The 16799-nt window shown below is 37.3% G+C and overlaps 1 protein-coding gene across 1 annotated transcript in view; it reads right to left on the bottom strand.

Moving 5' to 3' along the window:
* The window catches only part of DNER (delta/notch like EGF repeat containing), a 134870-nt gene that overhangs the window by 3708 nt on the left and 114363 nt on the right, over nucleotides 1–16799 (bottom strand). Inside the window, exons 9-12 of the mRNA XM_087739533.1 lie at nucleotides 14978–15100; nucleotides 11677–11790; nucleotides 10404–10535; nucleotides 4332–4578 (exon numbers count right to left, since the gene is read on the bottom strand). Of these exons, the coding sequence (XP_087595659.1) occupies nucleotides 4332–4578; nucleotides 10404–10535; nucleotides 11677–11790; nucleotides 14978–15100 (616 nt within the window). The remainder of the gene's footprint in view (nucleotides 1–4331; nucleotides 4579–10403; nucleotides 10536–11676; nucleotides 11791–14977; nucleotides 15101–16799) is intronic.

The raw sequence follows: 16799 nt of genomic DNA, 5'->3' as shown, positions 1-16799 counted from the left end.
ACAGAGACTGCAAATTCTACTTCACATATGGAATGGGGTTGCCCCTCCACTTCCTTAGAAGGACATTTCAAAAGATGGCTAACCATAGACAGTCATTAACCTCAACAATTCCACTCAAGGAGAAGACTTCGGAGAACATTGGACAGCTGAACCCCAGTGAAATGTTATCCCCCAACTTCTGTGGGATAGGCTGGAGTTCAGAGTTTCCCCAGAAGCAGAAGAAAGAAACCACATGTTGCTACTCTGTTCAAAACCAGCAACTGGTATAAGGAGTTCACAAATAAAGTGTAAACAAGAGAAGGAAAAGAGAAAGACCAGAATTTTTTTTTTTTTTTTAAAGGCATACCCATCAGAGGAAAGGATTATTCTTGCCTCCACAGCAGGAGAATGAGAAGATTAATTTCCTCTGCATTACTCAGAGAAAAGGCCATGTGCGCAAGTGGTATTTTACGTTCCTTAGTATAATTGAACTATAAACCTGGAGTTCCCACAAAGTTGAGACTCTGGCAGAGGACGTATATAAGCAATTGGCATGTGTTGTGGAGGCCAGAGTACTTGTGCATGTGATCATACTTTCACAAAGAGGTAGCTGACAAACTCATCACTGAAACCTATGTCAGGAAATGGGAAGAAATGAGCATGTGCTGAAGCTCATCAGAGTCAGGAAGCTTAGGATGTTGCAGTCTAACACAGCTGACTCGAACACAGGAACGTGGAGAATGTGCAATGGAGAGAAGCTTACCCTGCTGTGACAAGATGATTTAATCAGAGTCTGATGAACCAGACTCTTCAACCTACACATAGACAGAACAAGAGATAGCACATGAAAGTAAAAATTAAAGAAACTATGCTGTAAGTAGTGCATGAACTCTAATGCTAATGATATCTAGACACACAAAAAGTTTACAGTAGTACAGTCTCTGTAACCAGATATTTTGTGACCCGAGTGTGGATGCTTTTCTAAAGTGAGCGATTCAGTTTCAACAACAGATCCTGGTTCCAGTTCAATGAAGTCTTATGGCTGCAGTAGCCAGTGGTCAACTATTTCATTGGAGTGTTCCCTTCTGGCTTTAAAATGTATAAACTTTAACATGAAAGGAGTATTCATTTACTGTCTGCATAATGAATACTAAAGAGAGCTGTGCTTCAGCTGGTTAGAAAACTATCTAGTTCTGATCTGCTAATCCTAAGAATATTCACTAGAAGTAGACATTTATGAGTAACGATCCTTGAGCACATTTGTTTTCTCTTACAGCAAGTACCTTGATTAGTAAAGACTAAATTATAAAAAATTATCAAGAAAAGACCAGCTGAGAAACATGAACAAGTAATTTTAAAATAATAATTTACTGAATATGCAACAAGCATCCACACTCCCTGGACACCTACCAACTCTAACAGAAACCTTACATTTAAAGAAAATAATCTACTCACTTTTCCTTAGGCCTCCATTTTTCAAAATTACTAATAAGTTTGGGTATCTAACTGGGAAAGGGAGTGATTTTCAGAAAATGCTGAGAATCTGTTACTTGAAAGTAGATCTCTTAGATACAGCAATTCTGAAAATTCAGACCTTGGTATTTTTAATATGGAGATTTAAGAGTTTATGCAAAAATAACTATAAAAGCTGTGCTCCTTTTCCTGGATTGGAATGGCCAAATCAGTGTTTTATATCTTCCTGAAACCAAAATAAACACAATAATCTTCACACTAAACCTCTCTGAATTACCTGACTTGGCAGCTCTACCTTGGATTTTTATAAGGCATCCATTCTCTGAGAGGCACAGAGAATTATTTAGAATGAAAATATTTCTTTTCATTTGCATTAAGTAGAAACACCTTTCCCAAGATAGGGAAACCCTTTATTGAGAAGTTCCGATAATGTAATTTTTAACTGCATAATATGGATGTGAAAAATCATCATGAATATATCCCAGTCTAAAAACTTCTTCAGAGGTTATTTAACCCTGATGAAAACTTGGTTTTCTAAACTTCTGCCTTCAGTAATAAACATAGATTCATTCAGAGTAATCCAGACAGTAGCAATAAAGACCTGAATTAGCCCAGCTTCCAAGATTTGAAAGGTTTTGTATAGGAAATCTTTTATCATTTCCATTACCTGACAGTGAAACTGTAAAAGCCAGGGAAAGTTCAAATTAAAAAGACCCTGCCTTGCTGGTACGCTTTTCCTTGGTACTCTTAGATAGAAAGCTGCCAAATTTGCTTGAAGAAATAAGTAAGAAAACCCAGGTGTTTCACACTGTTCCTCAGGAGACCAATTCCAGTCCTTGGGGAAGTGCAAAGTACCACTTCAGCGACTAGTAACTGAACAGGATTGACACATTCATCACTGCTGCAGTATTAGTTGGGAGGTGTTTAATTTGAAAGATTAGCAGTATCATTTTGCACCTTGCTCTCCACCCTTGGAGATGCATAGTACACAACAGTAGAGATTCAGAAGGCCACATAATAAAAAACTATAAAGCTTTTTATGGGCCATAAAGCAACTCCCTCCTCTCCCGATACACTACTAAAGGAAAAAGGAGTTCTCAGGGTATGTATGGTGTGGAGATGCTGAGCTCCTACTGGAAAAGATGTAAGGCTTAAGTGGCAAAGCAGACTTCAAGGGAAGACTTAAAAGAACACTGATTTTATTGCTATGTTAAATCAACTATATACGTCTTTCTTTTTGAAATATTTACTGACTAATATATTTTGACAATGAACAAATGTTTTCTTGTAAATCTAGTTGGAACAGTTTAAAGAGCTACTGCCCAAAGCTGTGATGTGCTTAACTGAGTCTGTGGGAACTCCTCACCCATTTCAGATAACTCTGATGACTTCAGCAGTGGTACAAATTAACCTATTTAATTTGCACTGAAACAGAACTGGAGTATTTGGAAAATGAATTACCAGCAATCATCAACCAATATGCACACATTTCTCCACATCAATGCACAGGAACGGGTCTCCCTCCATTCTTTTAAAAGCATTTTAACGGTAACACACGTGAACACTCTTGTTGGAATTCGAAGTGATCTTGACAAATTGAAGACATGCGAAAAAGAAACAACAAAAATGAAAGTTCTACCCTATTAAGAAAGATGTCAAATACAGAAGAAACAATACTGGCTAGGAAGCAAAACGGCTTAGAGGAGAAGGTCTAACAGGTCACCAAATTAAATCATCAGTTGCTAGTGTAATGCAAATTAAAAAAAAAAAGTAAGCAGGTTTTATTTTTAGATGTATGAACAGGAATGCCATAAATAAGATGCAGCAGGTAATTACTCAGTTCATTTGGTACAGGTAAAGCTTCAGCTGGAGAACTATTTCCAGCTTTAGGGACCACCCTTCAAAAAAAGAGAAAGACAATCTGGAGCGTGTAACCGGGGAGACAATAAAGAAGCTGACGTGATCCAGGAGAAGATACTGGAAGAGTGAGTTATTTTAGGATAGGGAAGAAAAAGGTTGTTTTGCTTTGTTTGGTTTTATTATAAAAAAAAAAAGGGAGGGGGGGGGACGACAACACACGAACGACACACACGACACCTGAGGTACATGATTACTATAAACGGAACAGTGATAAATTTTTCTTCGTGGCAACCTGAAGAGCAGTAAGAAAGAAGCAGCCTAATTCATAGCAAAGCAAATCTAGGTTGGATTTTTAAAAAGCCCTTTCTAACTCTATTTAACTCCTTCGGAGGTTTTTAAACACAACTGTTGACAGGGAGCTAGGTATAATTAATACTATATCAGTGCAATGGCTTACACTTGAGCTCTTGAATCCCTTCCAGTCCTACTTTTGTATTATTCCGATACTCGATGCCCTGGCTTGCAAGTGCTCCATTAAAATTAAAAGTAAAAAAATTACTATCTCTAGGAAAGCAAGTAAGAAAGATCCTAATTTTGAGGCAAACAGGAGTACAAAAATGAGTGATTTGAAGAGAGTCTTATTAAATAATCTGGTAAATTAGTCACAAAAATCAACATGCCTTTTGCTATCTAATCAAGGTACTTGGGTGTATCAGTTAAAGAGTATTTACATCCCGAACAGCAGTTCTTACAGGTTAAGAACTCTGCATCTGTCCCTCTTCACCAGATACACCAAATAAATTTAGAATAACTCCCTCTGTTTTCAAGGAGTTGTGCTGGATTATCACACTTAAAATGAGAACAGAATAGGGATCAAAAAAGAACGAGCAATGCCGATTATCCTGTCTTTTCACAGCGAAGCAGCCCATTCTCTGCCAACAGTAGTTAGATGCACTACGCATGGACTGAAATTGCATATCATAATGGATTTCTTTTAAATTACCATCCCCAGAACAAACCTGGCATGTCGGATAGAAGCAATTGCACTACTGAATTCACTGTCAATGCTTCTACAGTTGTAAAATTCTTCATAGGCTGGCCTGGAAGAGCCTTGATATTCGATGCGGCTGATGCGACATATTCCCACAATCAGAATGATCAGCATCAGGACAAACGCTACACAGAGAGCCCCAATTATGATGTAGAGGGAGTGACGAGGCATATTTGTTAGAGACTCTGCCATATGCCCGGACTTCCACTGCAGATCTGCCAATAAGAAATAAAAGGTTATCATTAATTAGTAATTTATATCCTTCTTGCTGAATAGAATTATTTTATGATATATTTTCAATATTTCTGTGGAGACTTTTGAAGCTAGGGGGATATGTTATTTGAGCCTTCCCAGACTCTGTTAGGGATATGTCACCATGCCTAACATGCAACAAATTTGAATAGCACTATCTTGATCCTTCACCCATCTTTTTTGTAGATTTTTAAGGTCATATAGGAACACTTATCTAGTTTGATCTCCTGTATATGCCAAGTCATAGAAGTTCATCTAGTTATTCTTCATTATGTTATAATGTACTATAGGCTCTCTAAAGGCAGGCAGGTTTTATGTAAAAGCTTCTAGGAATCCACCAATTCTCTGTGCAGTTTGTTCTAATAGTGAGTGAACCCTTCCACTAAAATATGTGATTTTATATGTATTAAACATGCTTGGTTTTTAATTTGAAACACAGGGGTTTGTTATGCCTATGTCCGTCAGACTGCAGAGACTTCAAAACCAGCATTTCAAGGACAAAAAGAGCATCTCATAAGGTGCTACAGTACCGAGCCCACTAGAGTCTTCTCTCAAGCATAATTTCACTGAGAGGTCTCAAAGCAGATGTTAAGTAAAGCCAAGCTTCTTGTATTTATGCATTCCAGACCTTCTTTATAAAAATTCTTGATGCCCAAACTATTGTCCATCAGTGCCAAGCAGATTGTCTACCAATTGCCTCTGTCCTCAGATCTGTTTTTCTCTAGCATGGGTCAGAGTATTTCTAATTAACCCGTACTTCCCTCCAGGGTTCATTTTTGGCAGTCTTAAGCCTATGGTTTCATAAATTATTTCAAACCAGGAAGCAACTTGAATCATTCTGACTACAGAAATCTGACACTCTGCAGAAGTTATTTCTAGCAGGTGACTGTTCCTTTTTCAAATGGACTTCTGCTTTGCACTGGTTTAGAAACTCCCTTTACTTAATCACAAACAGTCTGGGAACAGGGCTATCAAGCATATGCTTTGCGAATGTTAAGATATTCTTAGAAGCCACCTCTTGAGGATGTTGATAATGGCAGATAACTGAGTTGAGCACCTGAGCTGAAATCACAAGTTTAGTGGCATCTGTGGATATAATCTCCATCTATGGTAGAAATACAGGGGAATGTATAAATACAGAAAAAAAAAAAAAAATCCATTTTAGAGGAAGGTAGGGAGAAAGCCTGAAGCTGTAACATGTGGGATTCACCTGGGCAGAGTTTGAAGAAATGGCTGCTCTTTGTTTACAATAGTAATGGGTGTCCTGGAGCACTGCTGAGCTTGGGCTTCCTAAGGCTTTTTGTCCACAAATGTGAGCTGAGTTTACAGGACTGATTGCTTGCTTGTGTTATCTTCTTCAGTGATCAGTAAAGTTTTGATCAGCCTGAATTATTCTGTGATTTAATGTTTCTAAAGTGCTGTTACTGCAATTTGCCCAGTCGGGATATGAGGGAGAGAATACAGCTGTGCTCTGTGCAGTTCGGGATGGGTTTCTATTTCTGTTCCTGCAGCACATTCATCGCACACGGTGGTTTCTGTCAGGTTGTCAGACTAGGCCAAATTCAGATCTAGTGTGCTCAGATATATGGCAAGACAGTTCTGATTTAGATTCCGTGTCTCCCATCTCTGGATGATAAGGCTGAGAGAAATTTCTCCCTTTCTTCCTCACCAGATAAAAATATGAAGATTAACAGCTTATACTCCAAAGATTAGAAAGAACATAAGACAGCTGAAAATCACAGTATTCTTAGTTGTCATAGTAATGTTCATAAAATTAATTAAGAATTAGATTTCAATGCACACCACACAGTCTGTACTAGAAATTCTTCATAATGTTAGTTTTCAAGTAACCCCATGGTTTGGCTTACCTTGGTAACTGCACTAATAATTACAAAAGTGGGAAAGGTAATGATATTAACAAATAACCAGCAGGCATTAGAGAATTCATATGAGAGATTTTGTAAGCATTTTTACAGTGAATGCTCCATTAACTTTTTAGGCAAATACATTTCATTTTGAAAGGGAAAATATCCTCTTTGTAATTAAGACTGATTTAATCCTATTTAATTGGAATTGCTAACACTGGTAAGGACCATAAGATGATATAATAAATACCACCGTTCATCCAGGCAACATACATCTTGTCTAGTCTGTTGTATATACAGCACTTGAAAATTGAAGAGTACAGGTTGGCGAGAAGATAACCCTGAAATCCTGTTAGGATAGTTACTTCAAGCAGATAAAAGAGCTGGTGAAAAAATGGGGACCTATTAATAGTAAATAGAGAGCTGTTCTACAAAAAAGACTACGTACCAACAGCCTTCTTCATGGCTAGTAACAGAAGATCACAAAAGATAAAATGTGATCTATTTAGCCAATGACTCATGAACACCAGTTTGTCCCCCTCTTGAGGAGCCTGGTTTCATCATGTCTTTTTCTAGCATTCAGAGGGATGGTCCAATACAAAGGAAGTCAGTATGCAGTGCTTAAATTTATTTTCCAATACGTTATTAACCATTGTGTACAAATTGCTGAAACAACATGATAAATATGACAAGGAGATATGGAAAGATGAACAGAAGCAGATTTACTAATAGATTCAGTCTTTAGAGCTGAACAGAAATCCATTGCACCACTGACTCAACTCCAGTGAGATCAGAAGTGCTGCACCTGTTTATAAAAGAGCTGGATATGGCCTTTCTAGATATGATTAGAATTGGGTTCATATCAGTTTGTCAACTCGTAGCTCAGGGAAAGACTGTGAGCGCAAAGATCTCCCCATGGATACACAGTTCTGTAGAAAAAAATCTGCAGATCAAAATGCTTTTAAATCCTTTCTGCAAAGTGATTTCTTCAAAACTCAGTCCCTCTCTACTTGCATAATCCTTTATATACCTGTTAAAATCCAAGCACTTTAGGAGGGCTTCCACAGCTTTGTGTATAAGCCACCGCATTGGTTAGAGAGGCTGCATGTCCATACTTATATCTGACTATTGTGAAGTATCACGGTATCCCATAAAAACACATCATTTTACTTTGATGCTACGTTAAAGTGACTTTAATAGCAAGGGAACATCAGACATTTGCTGATGTTAAGCTTATTGAAGAAACTATTGGTAACCCTCAAATTTTAAACTTAATTGCTCTTCAAAATGTATCTTTATGTGACTATGCAAAGATTTTTTTTTCCTGTTTTCATTCCTTTAAGACCAATCCAAACCAGAATTTTCAAGATTGCATTTTTTTATATCTCCTATATTATCATTACATATATAGACTCTATTAGCATTCCTGATTTGTTGGATAAAAACCACAGTAATTTCAACCTCTTGAATTGAGAGCAATTGCCATGAACAACACTATATGATTTATTCTCCAAATATTGAGATGGAAAGAAAAGGTCTAATATTTCTGGTTGAGAATCAGCCTTGCAGTGTTATCAATGCCAGTCCCTGCCTCCTGTCATAGTAGTCACAAGATAAAAGAACAAATCAGTCAGTAAAAGGCTTAAAACAGCAACAACAAAGTGCTGTTGCTTCTTCCCGTCATTTTAACTTACACAGTTTGCAAGTGTGTAATACAAGCAGAAAATCCAAGTTCTTGAGCAGCAGGCAAGGCCACTGCAGTTCAACTATAAACAGATGCTATGTGTAGAGAAATACGCACCAGCAGAGACAATCCCCTCACTGAAGAGGACAAAGTTTAAGCAGAGTTTTATCCACTCTCTCTCTCGTACACTTAGAAACGAGGTCAGAAAGGAGTTAATATTGACCAACCACAGATGTAAGCTTGAACCTACCTGTTGTATACAGTGCTTAGGGGCATGCATCCCTCACAGGGGGAAGCAGGAATAACTGAGTAGCTGGACAGTAGAAAAGGCTTCTTCCACCCTCTGTTCTGCTTCTCTCATTTTCCCATGTGTTTATATGCACCTCACTATGTATCTGTGGTGCGAACAGCCAAACTCTGAGTGACTAGAGCATGACAGCCAAAGGAGGACTCCAGAACAAGCATCACAGATTTCATATAGCACATCTGCAGGGCTCAGAAAGCATGCAAGCCCATCTGTTTCCCTTTGGCATCTATTCACTCCATAACACAACAGAAATGTAATTGTTACTACATTCAAGTACGTTTCCAGGATGATTATTGCTTTCTCCAAGAACTAAACTCATCTGTCTGTCAGCCCACTACTTATTAGCCAAGACAGGCAGAATTGCATTGCCTTTCGGATCAACTTGGACATGCATGTTTCAGGTATCACTAACAGCAGCCTTGTCAGTAAAAGCTCATCTGAGCATCTTTTAGCATAAGCAGTGTGGCATACAGATAGCACGCAGCATTGTGCTCCCAACGTCACGATGGTTCTGTACCACACAGGGAAGTGTGTGCGCCATTCACAGAGACAACAGAAAGGTAGTGCTGTCACCATCTCTGGACTAGCTAGCAATGCTCTTCTGCAGTCTTTGCTTTCAACAGAAAGCACTGAAACTGAATTCACAACCAACAATTACAGGGAGAGAAGGTCATAAACCTGTCAAGATAAAACTTTTGTGTCAGTCTGGGTGTGAACAGAGATGTCTTCTGGGTTGAAGGAAGGACTAACATCAAGAATAGAAATCAACTTTAAAAGCAGCTGATATGTTTAAGTAAAGTTTAAGTAAAAGAGAGTAAAAAAGAGAAACTTCATATGCTCCTTGTGTAAAAGAGATATAGCAAACACTTTTTACTCCAGCATTTGTGTAGGCATTTTCTCATGAATGTACAATAGCAGCTTTCAAAGTCCTTTCTTCTGTTTATTTTTTAATCTATCACCTATCCCTGCAACATTAGCTGTGCTAAGTGGTATAAATCCCCTCATGCAAACTTGTGTATCTGTTTAATGACTTGAAGGGACCTATGACCACAGTAACTGAGCATCTATGACCACAGTACCTGAGCATGCAAGCAGTTAAATACGCAGCTAAACTCCCTAGTAAAGACAATATCAGTAGCCCAAGAACAAGACACTGGGGAAATACAAAGTAGCTCCGTGAGCAGAACTAATGAAGCCTGATTTCCATTTAATTCTTCCACACTTGGGCTTCCTACTTTCCTCCTCTCATGGACTCTCTACTGCTCCATAAGGGTGCACTTACACTGAAGCTTTTCTCTATACTAAGCAGCGAGATCACACTGAAGCTGTTCCTTCACTAGACCCGCCAATGGAACCTCTCTTAAGTCTTACTAAATGCTTCTTTTGTTTTGGAGACCTTTACCTTTCTAACAAATTTGGTGGAAATCAACCTATGGTTGGAAAAGTTATTTCTGAAAAAGTTGGTAAATGCACGCACACACAAGTCACAGCACAATTACACAGGACTTGTTTCCTTAGGTAAGCAAGTTCAAAATTGTTTTGCTGAAACCTCACTAGAACTGCAGGTGCCCAGAAGTCAATACAAGTCTGTTAGGACCATGCTTATAGCGCTATGGAAGTCGACTTTATCCAAGGTTGTATGAAAGTAAGCTCTGAAGCATAAGTCCAATTAAAAGGCAAACTGCTTTATGCCCAGCTGTGAGACAGCATCTCTGACAATCTAGTCCGACACATCTGAAAGTAGGGTGCCCAGAGACAGAATTTTCTAACTTTCATAGCCACTTTTTAAATGTTATGGCCTAAAATAAAATGCATTTAACAGAATTTTGATAATTTACAGGTGATTCAGAGTCTTTGGGCAGATAGGTATTTAGAGACAGATATAAATTTCTTTATTATAATGTATCATTTTTAGAAAACTACAAAACTTACGTATTTCACAGTTTGCACCGACCCATCCATGTGGACAATGGCAGGTGTAACCACCAGGCTGATCTATGCAAGTTCCGGAATGGTGACATGGGTTGCTGTCACAGTCATTTACATCAATTTCACATTCTTCACCTTATATTGGGAAAAAAAAAAAAAAAAACAAAAACCAAACTTCTATATAGCAGGTACATCACCAGTCATTTAATTGTTCTCTAGCTGCAAAACAAATTATAGCTCAATAGCATCTTTATTTTCGGAACATCAAAAATATTCTATAACTATTTCAAGAAATAAGTCTCACATAGCCTCCAAGAAGAAAATATTACCCTCATTCAACCAGGTGAAAACAAAGTCTGAGGGCTAAGTGACTTGACTGACCTCACCCAGATTATGGGTGTCCCATTTCTTTAAATATAAGTTCCATCCCAAGAAAATGTGGTATAACAATTTATCATGTATATTCTGAAGTGCTATACAATAATGTAGATAATCAGTGCCTCTGAGAAACAGCCACTGTACAAAGGAAAGCTAATTCTTTTCAAAAAAATGCGTTTTAATTACCACATACCAGAAAGCACGATTTGATCTACAAAACAGCTATGAATGTAGTTCTGTAGTATCTATATATCTAATATATCTATATTATTTTATGGTAGTATCTATTACTGTCACATTTGATGTTACCTTACATGGCTAGCAGTGCATCAGGTTGTAAATTATCTTGACAGCAGATACTTGGATTAGCACCAATCATGTCAGTTTAAATACAAGGCCAAAGGATTAAATGGGCTTCTTACCATTACTCTGAAAGTGTAAATTGATTCATAACAAGCACTTTAGGGCTTTTAGCAATTGCATATTACAGTAACAGAGTAAGTTGTTTTTTCAGCTCACAGTAACTAAGGTCAATGTTAAAACATTTTCCAGTTTCAACAGTGTCCAATTAGTATATTGGCTTACCTGGAAGTCTTCAAAATGGTATTTTAAAAATGCAATCTAGTCTCAAGCAGTAAGGTCATAAGGCATGTTAAATAGCTGTTAGCTTAGTGAATTCTCTTTAGTAACAGGCTTTTTTTGCTGCAAAATTTTTAAAGTTCAAAGCAGTTGCAAGTAATATCAAGAACTGTTCATTCTCCCTAGACTGACTGCAATTCAGCAAAGTCCAAATTAATTTGTTTCCCTGAAGAGACACAGCCTTACTTGGTATTTGTCTTCTTTTGGACACAGTGAATGCTGACGACTAGACGTTCTGTGTAATGTACAAATTACTTGCCTGTATATCCAGGTGCACAAATACATGTAGCATTTAGACCTTCGCTGTCACAAGTGCCACCGTTCTGACAGTTGATGTTAACACAAGGATCTTTGTATAATTCACAGTGCCTTCCTGAAAAGGTAAAATTAGTAACTGTCATTAACATGACCTATATTGACAGCATGAAATCAGTACATGCGATAATGATGCGTAGCCTCCAAACCATTATTAGGCTAATGCCATAAGACTAAAGCCATAAATTTTATGGTGGCTAAACTTTTTACACACATGACTCCTCTCTGCTTTTCCCACCTACTGAGGCTTTGGGATAAGAGAGGTACGGCAATTTCTGCTAACAAGAACTGCTGGAGTGTCTATGAAAAACCAATGGTATAATAAAGCATAATCTCATCAGCTATCTACTATTCTTCAATAAAATGTAAACAATAATTGTCTTCAATAAGAATTTTATGTAGTAAGTTCTTTAATAATATACATAAGCATTCTGATGCCTCTCGTTGACTTTTGCTGGAAATGGAGGAGTATAACTAAGGCAATAAAAAAAAATTATTTATTAAAATGTATAGCTAAAAGTAAATAATTGGGTTGCTCAGCTTCATGCTGCTACCTTTGCTCTTTCATTCTCAGGTGTAGGCTTTGCCTTGCAGAAGACAGTGCAAGCCGTGTCTGGCATACAGAACATAAAGCACAGCAGATTCTCAACTGGGGATGGGGAGAGAGGCTCTGCTGCCACTGCTACATGCATAATTTTCTCTGGATCTACTTTTCAGATAAAACTAGAAAAAACAATACATGAATGATCTAATCAGTGCATGGATGGCACTGAAACACAAAAAAAATAAATGTACACATATGAATAATGAATGATTGGTGGGACTTTGTTTATAATGTATCTACAATAGTGAAATTAGCTTGCATTTAAATACCTGCTTAAATTTATCCATTAAAGTAAGTTTTAAGTCTAAATCTAAATCTTATTACCATTCTTTGCTTGGGAATGAATCCAAAGTGACCACTTAGCTAAAATCCTAGTTATCTTCAAGTTTTCCCATTCTTATACTTTTTACAAGAATTTCAACAAACTGAAGAGCAGGACAGGATTCCGAATGCTTCCATGTGATAACACTTACAAATTACAAACACATTTTTCACTTTTTAAGGTGGCTCATGTTTCTAAATCCTGACCTGCAAACTGTAAAAATGCATAGTCAATAGAAGCATAAACTCATATTGTTTATTATGTATAAAAACTTCAATACAGCTTTGGCATCAGGAGAATGTTTCTAATCATGAAGAAGTAAATGACAGTGAAGGAATTATGCAGCTGATCCTGCCTCACTCCTTCCCAACCTCTTTCCTGAATACCAATTGTGTTGCACTGGAATTGGGCAGTTTGTGAATTTCAATTTGGAGAGTTTGAGACGCAGAACTATACAGAGGTAAAATTAGTGAGAAAATACAAGCTTTAGAGAAAAGAATATGAGAAAGAAAAATCAATACAAAAAAGGAAGAAATTGGACACATGATACATCAGGTGTATGTATACAAGCAAATTTATTTAATGAGTGAAAGATTAAAACGAACTTAGTTCTGTAGCATTCAACACTGTAGTTATGTATAGCAATGCAAGCTTACAGGAGTTATATAAAAACAAGTATCTCAAGTTAATAGTGATAATTAGAAAACATATAAGAGCAACTTATTTTAAATATATATATATATATTATATGTATACATATATACACACACCCACATGTACTCACTCGCTACAGACCTGCTGAAATCATTTGGTCAGTCTGTCAGCAGCAAAAAGGCAGAGCACTCTAAGCATCCTGCAGCTAAGCAGCAGAAGCCAGCAGAGCCAGAAGCCCACAGGTACCTGCTGGCACATACTTCAGTCCAGAGCAGTGATAACAGCTCTTGTCTGTTTGCCAGCCAGGGGGGTATGGAGGCAGAAGGGGGGACTGCAGACGGGGAGGTCCGGGTTGGTGGTGGTAAAATTGAGGCCTCTAATGGCCCACATAGTATCTTGAGCTGGATACCTCAGCTCTATTCATTAGTGTCCCTGAATACCTTAAGTATTGGAATGAAGAAAGCTCAGTAATCAGCAAAAACTGCTTTCAGGACCAGGTCCCCTGCTTTCATTTAAAGCAAAATGTGCTGCGCATACAGTGCTTTCAGCTGCACATACAGGTCAGATGAGAACAAAACATGAAGTCATAACATTATGGTTAAGTGCTCTTTAAACTGTCATGAAAAGCTGAGGGTCATTTCCTCACTAAGCCTCTAAAATGATGAATTCTGTATCTGTTGTCACAGAGCAGTGCAATCACCAGCATGAAATACATATTTAGCCTCAAGCAGCTGTTAAGTGAGCATTACTTATCAACACAGATAAGGACTGATACGCTTAATGAGAAAATGCAGGGGTAATGTTCCTTAAAACATAAGTCATTCTACGCAAAAAATATATATATATTTTTAATACTAGTAAGATATAAAATTACATTCAAAATGTTCTCAGAGCATGATTTGACACAGAATACACAAAAAAAGTATCATTTTAGCCCTCCACAGAGGGACACGTCACAATAGCTGATATGTGCTGCTCTGTGTAAAGCTGAAATCCAGTGCAAGATAAAAGAGTTTGTATAGCAAAACACATACTTTTCTGCTCTATTTTATAAACTCCTTAAGAAATGCTGTGGACTGATTCCATTCAAACATATCTAGCAATAGCTGCAGTTAACATGGGAAAGCAGTCACAGACCTACTACTGTCTCTGGGCTTTATGGTCTTCTAAATGAACAATCAACATAAAACTTTCATTTTTACTCCTTAGTGCTAATGTGTTTCAAATACTAATCTTTTATTACTATGTTTTTAAACCACTTCACTGGAGAAAATAACTAAAAAAATAATTTGGAAAGCCCTCCACGTAATGGCTCCTAACAATAACTGATGAAAAATTGTATTTAACACTTAAGTTTTTTTTTAAAAAACCCATCACTTTCTAACATCTTAAAAACAGCAGAAATAAGTACACCTAAGTAGAACAAAGGGAAGCCATTTGTCCCCACACAAGGACACACATTTCTCACAGACCAGCTAAATCTGAACTACTCATTTGAATAAAGATTATGGGATCAGGATGTACATTGAAGTTTGTTTCCATTAATTTTAGATGTGGGATTTATTTCTGCTCAGTGGAGGATATTGTATATCTCTGTTTGTAACAGAACCTACCATAAAAAATACATAGAACACTTCAAAAAACAAGAGGCAAAACCCATCCTACCTTCATATTCAGCAAGACACACGCACTCATAGCTATTGACGAGGTCTCTGCAGGTGGCTCCGTTCTGGCAGGGTGCAGAAAGGCATTCGTTATATTCCTCTTCACAGTAAAGGCCATGGTAACCTAAATCACACAAAGAGGAAATAAAACAAGCTATGAAACACCTCCCAGTAACAATTAACAATTCAGCAAATATAGATTTTGAGCAGATGCTTGCTAATTGAAATATACTGTGCAGACAGATACATGTTAAGACATTGATTTTAAGGACATCTGCTCCCCAGGTGAAATTACAAAAAAGACCCTGGAAGCACAATGTTCTGAGAAGCCCCAGCCACTGCCCCTGCGATAAACCACAGTGAGGCTGTAAACACGGTGGCTGGTGACGAAGCCCACTATGAACAACGTGAATAACCACACTCTGATTGTAAAAAGGAATAAACTAATACCAACGTATTTCCTAGCCTTCTCAGATCCTTGCATCAAAGCCACCTTTCATCAGAGTGGTGATAATTGTGTAACAGTAGCCAGAATGATAATGTATTTTAACTTTAATGCTGTACAATGTCAAAACACTGTAGAAGCATTAAGATACTTAATTTTTACAGTATCTCCAAGCCGTAGGCAGGTATTATGGTCTGATTATGCAGACAAAGAAAGCAGGAGCACAGAAAAGCTATGGGACCTGCTAATGGCCACTGAGTCATTTGTATCATGAGGTAAGAAATAAGGAGTTAATCCACCTGAAATAGCACTTTTCTCATTATTTAGTGTGTCATACAATCATCAGTCTTAACAGTAGTTGAAATGACTTTCTAGATGTAGTGTATCAAGTCAAAGTAGTACCTACTCATATTAAGCGACAGCATAAATTAATATAGTGTAAAAGCAGAAATAAACTAGGTGTAATGCTAAAATATGTTTGCCTGATTATATTGGTTACTTAGTATTAAATATGAAGAATCATAAGCCTGGTCATTTTGAAGACTATTATATTTGATACCAAGAAGCTTATTTAATTCATCTTCAATAGACCCATGTTATGTTTTTGTTAATGAAAAGCTTCCTCTCTTCTTTCTTTTTCCTTTTTTTCCTTTTTTTCTTTTTTTCTTTAAGGTAGGGGCTTTCCAAATCCAGAAACAACATCTAAATTTATAGGCAATTAATACATCAGCAAGAAAAACAAAGAAAATACATTGGTCATAATGCTTAATAAGTACAAATAATGCATTTAAATGCAGCATAAGCACTGCTTTCTCCCTGACAGTCAAGCATTAGCACAGAAAAATTGTAAAACTGCTAATGTGTTTGACCAATGAAAAAAGTATGGGGCACTTTGCTTGAGTCTTTCTAAATAGTTTCCCCCTTCTTTGGGGGCACAGGGAGTGCTTCATAATTAGCAAAATTACCTTTACAGGAAGGTTCAGAATTTAATATATTAAACAAAGTATGTTCTTACCTTTTTGAAAGCACAAATAGAAATAGTACAAATATTTCTACTAAAACATGCATCTTTCATAATGTTTACCCTCTTCCTGGAAATTACAGCAAATAATCGAGTGACCAGACTTTTGCATTTTCTACATCTCTTCAACTGTTAGCTACACGCTGCTAATAACTGCAAGTCAGAGCATCTGACTTGGGCCATCACACAGCCTACCTCCCTCTCAAGCAAACCAAAGACCACACAGTTAACATCAACAGAATTGACTGGATAATTAACACAAATTAGCGCTTCAGATGTTCTAGTAAATGGTTTGGCTTCATGAAACCATAGCACCATCTCTTCTTTACCCATCCATGAAAAGGTGAGGACAGAAAT

Source organism: Nipponia nippon, unplaced genomic scaffold, assembly GCF_047370975.1.
Source record: "Nipponia nippon isolate SJK-2023a ecotype South Korea unplaced genomic scaffold, ASM4737097v1 scaffold_7, whole genome shotgun sequence".
Classification (NCBI taxonomy): domain Eukaryota; kingdom Metazoa; phylum Chordata; class Aves; order Pelecaniformes; family Threskiornithidae; genus Nipponia; species Nipponia nippon.
Note: the sequence above shows the minus strand (reverse complement) of the source record. Positions and strands in the feature narration are given on the sequence as shown.